This window comes from Bubalus bubalis, chromosome 4, assembly GCF_019923935.1.
Source record: "Bubalus bubalis isolate 160015118507 breed Murrah chromosome 4, NDDB_SH_1, whole genome shotgun sequence".
Taxonomy (NCBI): domain Eukaryota; kingdom Metazoa; phylum Chordata; class Mammalia; order Artiodactyla; family Bovidae; genus Bubalus; species Bubalus bubalis.
The window spans coordinates 91,537,891-91,550,264 of record NC_059160.1 but is presented as its reverse complement, the minus strand read 5'-3'; the positions used below and the strand labels follow the sequence as shown (position 1 = coordinate 91,550,264).

General features: G+C 39.9%; 1 protein-coding gene across 9 annotated transcripts in view; it reads left to right on the top strand.

The window, feature by feature from the left end:
* The window catches only part of SLC11A2 (solute carrier family 11 member 2), a 33,051-nt gene extending 24,054 nt beyond the window's left edge, over positions 1-8,997 (top strand). For 5 of the 9 annotated variants that reach the window (XM_044940616.1, XM_044940619.1, XM_044940617.1 and 2 more), the window contains exons 16-17: positions 1,272-1,325; positions 2,439-3,636. In XM_044940616.1, coding sequence (XP_044796551.1) covers positions 1,272-1,325; positions 2,439-2,600 — 216 coding nt within the window. In that variant the 3' untranslated portion in view covers positions 2,601-3,636. 9 annotated transcript variants of the gene reach the window in all.
* Positions 8,998-12,374: the final 3,377 nt, after the last annotated feature.

Here is a 12,374-nt window from a genome sequence, read left to right as displayed (position 1 = left end):
CTTTGGAGGGAGCACACGTGGGTTCATAGCCCTGCCCAGCTCTACTGCTTAATAGCTGTCCAGTGACAACTCAGGTAAATAGTGATAATCTCTCGTTGAATTATTCTAGAATTACTAAAGAATGATGGTTATAAAACAAGCTATATCAAAAAGGAATGCAAAATAAATAATAATGAAAAGAAAAGGAATGCAGAATTATAAACACCTAGATAATAAAAAAATGGTCAAGAGTCTAGAGTAAATTATGTAAAATGGTAATAGTAGTTGCCTTTGGATGGTGGGATTATGGATATATTCTTTTCTTTATTTTCACCTTCTTCTGTAACATTACTTATATCAATGAAAAGCAGCTATGCCAACAACACATCTCCCTCATTATTCTAGACAGGTTTCTCTAAAAATCACAGGGGCTGAGGACTGGGGACAGCTGAATTTATACCATGTCTGCTACAGAGAATGGGAAGACTGGATGATAGAAACCCCCTGCTCATCTGACAATACTTACCTAGCCCCCGTGTCAGGGTCTGCCAGATACTTGATTGGGAACATCATTTTAATGAATGTTGAGAAATTATGTCTTGGATAGATACAGCTCTGCTTTTTTCCTCCTCAGTAAACCATGGGCACACTAAGATAATACTGACCCTACAATACAAGGACTTACTCCCAGGAAACCCAAGTAACTCAGTATGGCCTTGACAGAAATTGTTTTAACAATCGCTGTAGGGTGACTCTTGGTGGCGTAGTGGTTAGTATTTCTGGCTTTCACTTCAAGCTCCCAGATTCAGTCCCTGGTAAGGGAACTGAGCTCTGCAACCCGCCCCGCCGCCCACCCCCCCCCACCCCCCGCCAAAAAAAAGAGTGCTGTAGAACTTAAGAGGATCCTTCCTTCATGCAGATCAGTTATGACAGTGCCAAGTCGTTCTTAGTCACCCTGAGGCTGTAGAAAATGTTGAAGACCCATTTTCAAGGCTGAGGACTGTTCTAGATGAATTCCTACTGTTCAGTCCAGGAGACTATTGCAGTTGTATTAGCCAGTCAGTCATTGCCCTGCATTGTGAGGAGTGGAGTAGGACTGAAATGGGTAGTGGTCTTCAAGGAATTCTGCCACAAACACACCACAAACACAAAGCAGTAGGAACAGAGGGAGCTGAGGATTGAAATTAGTACAGCAAAGAGGTTTGCATCTGAGCAGTGCAGTGTGGGCGGTGAATGGGGTAAGTGGGCTCTCCAGAGGGGTCAGCGAATGATGACCATATTTTCTCTTTTAGGGTTGGCAATGTTTGATTGCACTGGGCATGTCCTTCCTGGACTGTGGGCACACGGTAAGCATCTCTAAAGTCCTGCTGACCGAAGAAGCCACCACTGGCTATACTAAGTAAACACTGTTCACAGGTAGCCATCAGGGCCAGTGTGTTTCTATGGTTTACTGTGTGAACATAGCCAAAGGTATGTGCTGTTGCACAGACTGCATTTAGGACTCAGCCGTTTGTTGGGAAAGACTTTGTTGCATATTTGTTTGAAAGATAGCATTATTTTTCCTCCTGAACTCCTAACCTGGTAACTGGATTTAGGATCTTTGACAGCTTGATACCTGCTCTCAAACAGCACTGAATTCTTTCACTGTCCCAGGGTCAGTTGTTTTATTTTCATGTGAGATAGTTCTCAATGCATGATTCTTAACAAGACTATATGTTAAAAAAACATAATACAAATTACAGAATAGGTATGCAAGTTTTATTTATAAAAAGATAATGGATTTAAAAGTCTGAGAAATACTTTGCTTATGCATACCCTTTGAATTAACTATAAAAAATAAAATCTCAGTTAGGGTGGTTTGATTCATATTAAAGATAAAATTATGAGATAGTCTACCTCCATCAGGTTCAGGATTCTTTTAACTTATTTTTACTTTAATTTCATTGAAAGTTAAGAGGGGTAAGAAAGCATTAAAGAAGATGATAAATGGACAGATGGTAAAACTCACTTGTGGTCATGGTGACTAATACTAATCTTTTTCAAAAATCACTCTGATGATTTCCCTCAGAGATTGAGAGCTTACTGAAATGTTCTTGGGAGTCCCAATTTTAATAACTTTCATGTTAGTACAGAGCTCTCTTGATGGTATTTCTTCTTGAGCACTTAGAGTGGAGAAACCTTCCCCTTCCTCCTCCAGGAGGGTAGTGATAGAAAAAGATGGTAGCATTTATGAACTGATGTTCTCAAGAGACTTTGGGGTGAGGTGAAAAAACTTGAAAGAAGAGGAGCCATCTGTTTTATTCCTAAAAAACACCTTCTACCAGAATCATCATGTTTTTCTGAAGCATGCCCAAGACGACTTGCAAGGCAATCTCAGGAGCTCTGGATGTAAGCGTTGGAAAGCTCGCTCCCTCTCAGCGAGTCCTTTGGTGTCACTGGTTGCCAAGTTCTCTCTGCAGGGTTGCACTGGGCTACCTCTCTTCAGCCATTCTCTCAGAGGGAAAAACTTTGAGACCAGATGGTGGAGCTCTGGAGTCAGAGGAAATGGGTCCCTTCAGCATGGAGCTGCTGCTCTTCAGCCACTTCTGACATTTTTACATGTGGAGCCTGACACCATGTGATTATCTTAAACCAAGTCACATTGTCCGGTGGAGATAAATAATCAGGTCTTTTATAGCCACTGACTTTGTGAGAACAGTAATGGGAATGCAATTGAAGGACTGCATTTCTGGTGTCTTCCTTCTGGAGTGCCTATTGATTGATGTTCTCTGTTCACCTGAGCCCCTAAAAGCATTGTTTCCAGTACTTTGTACACAGTCAAAAGCACAGACTGAATGGACTGTCTTTTACATGGCTTTAAGGGTAACCTTCTGTGTTCCACTGACCATACATTTACCTCAGCCCCTCCAGTGACATAGCACAGAATCCTGAGAGACAGATTCCCCAACCGTTCCTCCCTCTCCCCTACCATCATCCCCTAAGCTGTTCACAAGGGCACTCTGGAGATATCGGGAACTGACCTCTTAAGCTCTTGTCCGGCCTCAGTAGGTGAGGGCCATGTTGACGAAATTCTTTGTAAAAGATGGTACACTAACATCATTTACCTTTGCCTGGAGTCTGGCTGGGTGCAGTCAGTCTCAGATTCACAAATATTTAGAAGCCCAGGTAAAAGCTGCTAGTTTTCTTTTCAAAGTTATATATATGTCTTTCAATGATGAAAACTTTTTTCCCAGTTAAATGTCAGTTTATGTCACTATGTGTGTAGTATTTTACAGTGTTAACAACACTCCCATACTGTATTCCACCTAATGCTTTCAGATAGAAAGTGTGCTTTCTATTCAGCCACTACTTTGGGTACAGTAAACAGTGTTTAGAGCTGACATCTTCCAGTGCCAGCGTGTGCACTCTGTTTGTGTGAAATGTTTAAGGATATACAATTGTACTTTGTGTAAATTGGTCCTTGTTCTTTATAAATGTGGCATGAAATAACTGCTGCTATAGCATACTGGGAATTATCAGCAATGGGCAAGAACTGCAGTTTGGCTCCTGTGAGGTCCTGCTAGTGGTTTTAGGAGTGGTTACAATGAGCTTTTAGGGACCATTTAACAATATGTAAACTTGGTTTGTAATTAAAAAGTTTTTTTTTCCTTTTTCCAATTTGGTTTCCTGGATATTTTTTTTTAAAACCTTGAAAATACTCTATGAGTGGGATCTCAACAACTTTGAAATACTGAAACATCAACTACCACCTGGATTGACATACTAGATTCACACTGTTCATGATTTTTCTCTTTAGAAGGGATAGAGGAATACAGTTGACCTCCCTGTACATCTAGGTGTTGGGGTGTTTCATGGAGGCATGAAATAAAAATTTTGCGTGTAATTTAAGTCAGCTCTTCATGTGTATACTCAGCCTTTCATGTTTAGTGTTCCTCCGAATGTGTGATTTCATGTTCTTAGATTCATCCTGCCTGGGATCATATATTTCTGCCATATTTACCTTTGAAAAAAAATGTATATGAGGAGACTCTTGAGGTTCAAATTGAGTTTGTTCAAGGCTCAATATAGGTTTAGTTCCCAGAAGACTTGATGAATTATAGACACCAAGCACTAATTTCTATCACTGATTTAATTAGTTTTGCCATTGCTAAAGTTTACATCATTAAAATATTTAAAATTGAGAAAAAAACTGTCATTCTGCCTTTTTCTGCTCTAAGCTGAACATTTTTCTGTCTGTAGTCTTATTTCACCATTGAGGTAGGCGTTTATATTCTGTATATGCTGCCAGTAAAAAGTGTGAGTATTTGGAAGGTGAAAGGAAAATTGTTTAACTTAGAAATGAAAGCATATAAATACAAAGACCGGATAGAAATACAAAACTCAGACACAGTAAACTGCTAGGCTTGTCACCAAACACATGGCATGAAAAACTAAGTCAACCCTTAATTTGTTCCAAGAGTGTCACTAGAACTTCCTTTTCCCTTTCTCTGTTGCAAGCCTTCCCTGTCTGTCTTACAGGAACTAAATCCTGTGAATAAATACCATAGACATCATCTGAGAATTTTCTTTTCCATGTTGTTCTTCTCATTTAACTCATCCTTCTTACCCTGGTTTTGTTTTGGTTTTTTTAATCTTTTTTTGGCTCTACCATATGCCTTCGGGGATCTTAGCTCCTGCCCAGGGATTGAATCCATGGCAGGAATTGGACTCATGGCATAAAAGCTTGGAATTCTAACCACTAAGACACCAGGCAACTCTTTATTTGGGTGTAATTTCATAGCTAACATAGGATGCATCACAATTGGAAGATCCTGGTTTGAGACTTCCTTTCGCTCTGCCCTCTGCAGTGCTTTGTGTTCCTCCCTTGGACAGCACCAGTGAGTCCAGATGTGTCACTGTCTTTTGACACCTTAGCTTTGGAACAGTAAAAATAACACATTATTATGGTACTTGGGGTCTGAGCACACTGTGCATATGTGTGTGTGTGTGCATGCAGGTTTAGTCGTGTCTGACTCTTTTCAACCCCATAAACTGTATCCCGCCAGGCTCCTATGTCCATGAGATTTTACAGGCAAGAATATGCAAGTGGGTTGCCATTTCCTACTCCAGGAGGTCTTCCCAACCCAGGAATTGGACCCGCATCTCTTGGGCCTCCTGCATCGACATGCAGATTCGTTACCTCTGAGCCACCTGGGAAGCCCTCAGCGCGCACATGATCTCATGTAATTCTTACAGCAAAAGGATATATATATATATATATATATATATATGGTGACTGAAGGGCCAGAAACTAAAATAACGCATCACTAAATAGCAGGCATTTGGCATTTGTGCCTGACTAACTTAGTTCCAGAACCCATGTTATTTTTACTAATCATCTGATACAATACGTAGTATACACTTAATAGTATACTTTGGACACCAAGCTTTGGTGTTTAGCAGCACCAAGAACAGTACCATATCAAAGATACTCCTCTTAATACTCTGATGAGTGCTAGAATGTTTTAGGTCAAAAGTTGCCAATTCATAGGCTAATTTTGTTTCAGTTCAGTTCAGTTCAGTTCAGTTGCTCAGTCATGTCCGACTCTGCGACCCCATGAATTGCAGCATGCCTGGTCTGTGCTAAATTTTCAAAAGTACCTGAATGCTTTTTCTGGTGGATGTGGAAAATGGGCAGGGCCAGCAATAAGTAAGAACCGATAGTTTATTCATTTGAGTACCTCTCTGCCCTTGAAAGGTTTAGCCAGTTCCTCTGCTGTTTAGCTCCATTTCTCAGTGTCCCTGAGCAATACAACAAACTTTTCCAGTGAAGGAGTTTTCTCTACTAAGCCATGAATGATACAACCTGGAGGTCATAGGGCTAAAAATGCAGCCCTTGCTTACTACACGCCCACCCCACCACCATAGTTCACTTAAGAAACGGCCGCAGTGGATTGTCAGTGTATCTGACAATTGCTCTTGGTTACTAAAACCTGAGTCATAAAACCCTGAAGTGAGTATAAAGGCTGAAACCTGAAGTGCTGTGCTTCTGCCCTAAGGCCAGTGTGACTCAGTAATTCCTAGCCTTCTAGTTGAGAATAGTTTTATCATGGGCCCCATTTTGTCTCATCTTCACACAGTCATCATAAACCTCTGATGGGCATTTTTAATGTCTAAAAAAATTGCTGAAGACTAAAATGAGATAGGTTTCCCAGGTGGCGCAGTGGTCAAGAATCGGTCTGCCAGTGCAGGAGACGCAAGAGATGTGGTGCGATCCCTGGGTCATGAAAATTCCCTGGATTAGGAAACGGCAACCCATTTCAGTATTATTGCCTGGAAAATTCCATGGACAGGAGAGCCTAGCAGGCTATACAGTCCATGGGATCACAGAGTCGGACACGACATCACACCCACCCACACACACACAAAATGAGATAGTTTATTAATGTCCTTGGCATTTTAAAGTGCAGCATTTATTCCTGTTTTACAAAGGAGTAGGATAAGGCTCAAGAAGGATACATAACTTGCTCGAGGTCATAGGAAATGGAAGAGTTGGAGCTTGATCCCAGCCCCAGTGCCTTTTGCACTGTATTCTACTAGAAATATTTCTGTGAATTTATAGTGTGCATTTGGCATCCTGAGCACTCACATGATCTCATTTGATTCTTCCAACAGAAGGTTCAGTCTCTATACAGATGAGACAACTGAACGGCCCAACAGAGGCTGTTGGTACCAAGGGGCAACAATGTTCCTAAAACCCCTGGTGATACCGGTAGGGCTAAAAGGAGACTCAGTGATTGTCCCATGGTGAATGCAAAGGAGAGGAAAAGAGTAAGCTACAACTTCACAAATGCTGATACAGATCATCTGGATTAGGCCTCCTGGAGTGAGTCTGGCAATATATTTTTTTGCTTTGTTTTCGTATTTATTTTTTGTCCATACTGGGTCTTGGTTGCATCTCGCAGAATCTTTCATTGCCGTGTGCAGGCTTCTCTCTAGTTTCTGCTTGTGGGCTCCAGAGCCAGAGCTTGCTTAGTTGCCTCCAGGAATGTGCCATCATAGTTCCCTGACCAGGGGTCACACCTTCTTCTGCCTGGCAAGTTGGATTCTTAACCACTGGACCACCGGGGAAGTTCCTGGCAATGTGTTTTAAAGGCAGCTAAAGTAATTCTTATAAAGTCTGATAAACATCTGGGATCCTTTTCTCTTAGCACATGCCGTTTTATGTTTCTTTCTTTTGTTTAACGAAAGGCTTTTTCTGCTCAGGTGCCAAAGGATAATTAGGGCCCAGACAATAGGGCTCAGAATTTAGACTATTTGAAATTTGATTTCTTTTCTTTTTTTTTTTTGGCCCGTTCTGTGCAGCTAATAGGATCTTAGTTCCCTGACCTGGGATTGAACCTGAACCCTCTGTAGGAAAAGCACAGAGTCCTAATCACTGGACCACCAGGGAACTCCCTGAAATTTGAGTTCTAACACACTTAGTATTAAGGTATAAAAGCTCACAGTACATTTGCTCTTAATATCCTGATCAGAAACACCCATGCCGAAGTAGAGTATGTCACAAGAATAGTTAAAGTGCGAATTTTGTATTTGGCATTAACAAATCCTTAACTATTTCAGCTCCTGTCAGTTATTTTATATATGTAGTAAGCCATTCATATATTTATAAGCCATTTATTTTCTGGAAGAAAATCAATATAGCAGAACTGAAATAAGAGCTACTTTTATATGCTGATTATAGATACTTGAATGCCAATAAATCAGTCTAACCCTTTTCCATCTTTTTGTCCTCAGTACCATCTGGGATTGACAGTTCAACCTGAACTCTACCTTCTGAACACCGTGGACGCTGACTCACTTGTGTCTAGATGACGGACAGCCTAAGGGACTATATAAGACCCACTTTCTCTTAGTCCTTTTGTGCCAAGTGTCCTGTTAACATTTCTCTTGTTTGTTCAGTGGTGAGTTTTGTTCAAACATTTTGAACAAAAGGTAAAAATTTCCTCATGGGAAGGGTGTTAAAGCTGACAGCTGTTAAGAGTAGGTCAGAGACCCACCACCTCACCACAGTCCTACAACTGCCCAAGTTAAGTGATTAGCCTATGGTGGCCACACACCCCATGGGCTTGTGCCTGGACTTCTGGAATTAAATATATGTGTGTGTATGTTTATGTAAACCTGAACTTACTGGTTTGGGTAGAGTTTTATATAAAAATGATATTTTGTATTTTTTAAACAAATTTGTTCAGATAAACCGTATTTATTTTGTCTAAATCACATGTAACAAAGGAAAAAGAGCACTGCTCTTTTTCAGAATGAACTGGTCAAATAGACCGATTTTTAAAGTGATACTTGACTGTGGCCAGTTAAACTTGACTTGGATTTAATCAACCAACCCTTGGTAACTCCTGGTACTAGCACATCATTTCCAAAAGAAGACGTTTCTTTTCTTTGGCAGTCTTGTTTCATCCTGGTTGTCGGTGTGCTCTGTGGTTATTATTTTTCTTTGTTGTTGTTTTTCTTGAGTTTTTTTTTTTCAGAGATATGATGGTATTTTCCAAAGAGCTTACTACCTAGTAACAATATCCAGAAATCATGCTTTCACCAATAGTTTTCCATGCTACATTGGAACTCAGCGCATTCTAGCATTTTAGGTATAAAAAGAATTCTAACACTGAACTTTACAAAGCCCAACAGAAGGTAATGGAGGCATTAGTGTTCTTTCTAAAGTGTGTATAGTCCCACCATGTCTTGTCTTCCCCCTTTTCCCATTAATACTCCAGACACCATTTCTAGGCCAAAGTCTATTTCCTGGAGTGGCTGATGTTTCTAATGCTGACTCTCCTAGGGAATGCTGAGCATTTTAAGTTTATTTATACCAAGTAGTATGAGACTAGACCCACACTGGGACTTGGAAGATTGGTCCACATGTTGTAAACTGCCTGCCCACGTATGGGTTATAGATATTTTGACTCTTCTTCCTAACCAGAATTTTTTTCCATAACATTTTTATAATAAAACATTAAATACTTAAAACTTTCTGCAGAAAGTCTCTGCATATTGATCTGATTGAAAAGCCAGAACATTTTGAACACCAGGCTCACACCCCTTCATGAAAGTGCATTTGACTTACACTGCATGGTAGCTATCCATTTTTAATGGAATGCAGTCTGTGCCTTCTCATTTCCTTCCAGCCCCAAAGGCTTTGAGTTTGCAAACCCTGCAGCCTTTGTATGTTTGAGCATCATTTTCCTCTTTGAGCATAAACCTCGCTGCCTTACTCTAAAACTTTGCACATTTCAGTAAGACTTAAAAAAAATCCAGACATCGCCTTTGTCATTTATAATGATTTAATCCTGTAAGTGGCACGGATTTTTTTCTAAGATTATTCTTTAAATTCCCTCATTTCTAATTCGTGACCCTTGAAACTTCTGATAAGAGCAATAGCCTTGCAACTCAGGTTAGAGACCTTCTGATCTTAAAAGTAAAACTGAATTAACATCATTTATCAGCTTTTATTTGAAAAAGAGACTTTAAAAATGAGTTTCAGTGTTTTGGTTTGTTTATTCAGAGACAGCAACTCTATATGAATCAGTTTGTTGAATTTTTTTCTCCCTCCCTGGGCAGTTGCATTTCTCAGTAGTTTCATTACCAGAGGATGTTTGGGAAAAGAAAAAAAAAAAAAGGCAGGAAGAATCCTGTTTTATAACTCATAAAAAGATAAGGTGGTTGGTTAAATAGAGATTAAGTACTTGAGAGGTTTCTGTAGCTTTTCTCCATTCTTAAATTGTATCTTATTAGGAACAGACTAGAGTTTACAGCAAAAATTTATAAGTATACCTCTCAGTTCATACAACTCCTGTAATCAGAAAACTTTATAATAAAGCAAGCCGAATCATGCTAAAACCAGTGGAGGAGACTGATGTCTAACAGTAAGTCTTGGACAGACATTTTTGCTAAGTTAATATTTAATCATTCCTTATGATTTACAGTCTGGATTTCATGATACATGCTTATATAGAAAATAATATAATCAGTCTCCCCCCTTTTTTGACCCCACTGTGTGGAATGTGGGATTCTCTATCAGGGATTGAACTCATGCCCCCCCCACCCCTGCAGTGGAAGTGCAGAGTCTTACCTACTGGACCACAAGGGGAAGTCCCAATATAGTCAAGATTAACCTAGATTCATATACTCACTCAGTTTCTGAGGTTTAACACTACAGAGTCCATTTATAAAAGGGTACTCTGATAGTCTATATCCAGGATGTCAGAAAAATGCAATTAAATAGTTGTTACTGAACAGCTGCTGCTATATAACTGTGTGATGGCCTAATAAAAAGGTAGTCAGAGCATACCCAATAGTCAGGGAGGCATCAGAGGTTATAGCAGCTGATAAAAATGGCCTTCTCAGTTTTAAACATCACGATATTAAGCACCGAGCCTTCGCCCCAGAAGTACTGTGCACACTCAGGTTTGTATCTGTTTATAGGGTCTTCCCTCCGTGACCTCTCCTGTTTGTCCAAGTTAATGTGGGCAAATGGGCTTCCTGCGTACTTTTCTCCATAAATGATTTTACATTTTAATTTAAGCATAATTTTTGAGCTCTTATGTATAGCTACTTTTAATATTTTTCATTGCTTTTTTTCAAGCAATAAGTACATTAGTACTTTCAGAGTAAGATTATCACAAAATTCTGGAATCTTTTGGGTTTTGAGAAGAGCCCATTTCTGAGTTAACACTTCAGTTCATCTATTTTTAATGCTGAGCATGTTCTGGTAGCCTGATTAGAAGTATCTTCATTGTGTAATCAACATGAAGGATGACATTTCTATGCCAGAGGTCTTAAAATTTCCTGATTTCATGGAAGATATTATAACCAACTGCTGGAATGTTTACTGTAGTGAAATAGAGTAGTTGGATTCTTTCCTCGCCTGTTTCTAAAGTGTTGACTGGAACATGTCTGTCTGTTGGTGGCACTTGAAGAGCCTCATAGTAGGTGCAGATGGCAACTTTAAAAATAATTACCCTGAGCCAGTAGAGAAGGGTGCATATAATACACAGAACAATGAGTTAATGTCTAGAATGCAGATATATTTTCAATATTGTTGCATCTTTCCCTTCTCCAAATACTAGACGACCTTCCAGTCAGAGTATTTCTCCACTACAAAAAACATAAAGAAGGGGAAATCATTACCACAGATCATATTACATGCATTTTAATGCACTTTTTGTTTTTTACCTTGCATTCTTGATTTTATCTCAGTGGGTACTTTTTTTTCCTTTGGTTTTCTTTCCCAGAAGTGCCTGGCAGGCTATACAGTCCATGGGGTTGCAATGAGTCAAACACAACTGAGTGACTAAGCACATTTCTTTCCCAGGCCTGGAGTCAGAATAAATCTGAGGCATAGCAGTTATGACTTCAACAAGGTGGAACTAGTTTTTAGAACCCTAGGCTTACAGAGGAGCTTGAGGCCTCAGGTATACTTCACATTTATTATCTTCTTTGTTACTTGTGTTTTCTGCAGTGTCATCCCAGATTAGCAGTAGCACAAATGGACTAAATCTTTACTGCCATTTGAGGGAAAAGGGATTTTTTTTTTTGAATTTACCTTTGTATTCCCAGAAATACTTTCGAGAAGTATAAAAATGAATACACAAATATTTCAATATTAGACATTTATGTTTCTGGTAAATTAGTCAGGTTTCTGTATAAGAGTGAGGTGCACAGTGGTGAACCAATTATTTTTAAAAATTTCACTGAGCCCCAGGCAGCGTGCTAACCTGTGCTAACCTGCATGTGTTCCTGTGCTTGTCTGGTACACTCCCACACGCGGCCTCCCGGCTGAACCAAATTTAAATAATGACGTGGCCATTCATTCGCTTCTGATGTGATATTTGCCCATTCTAAAAAGAAGTTTATGAAAGCCTTAATTACCTTGCCCTGTTTGGAGAGAATTAAGTGATGAATAGAGTGTCATGTCTAATATGGATAGTGAAAGTTTTTCTATAGCCATTATATAACTCCTAATTTTCAGATTGATTTGGCATAATATAGATTGTTTTCTGCTGCTAACTAGAAAATAAAAATTGTAAAAGTCAGAAAATCATGTCCTAGGTTCTGCTGCTAAGTCACTTCAGTTGTGTCCGACTCTGTGCGACCCTATGGACAGCAGCCCACCAGGCTCCGCCGTCCCTGGGATTCTCCAGGCAAGAACACTGGAGCGGATTGCCATTTCCTTCTCCAATGCATGAAAGTGAAAAGTGAAAGTGAAGTCTCTCAGTCGTGTCCAACTCTTAGCGACCTCATGGACTGCAGCCTACCAGGCTCCTCCGTCCATGGGATTTTCCAGGCAAGAGTACTGGAGTGGGGTGCCATTGCCTTCTCCGGTTCTAGGTTCTAAAGGACATTAA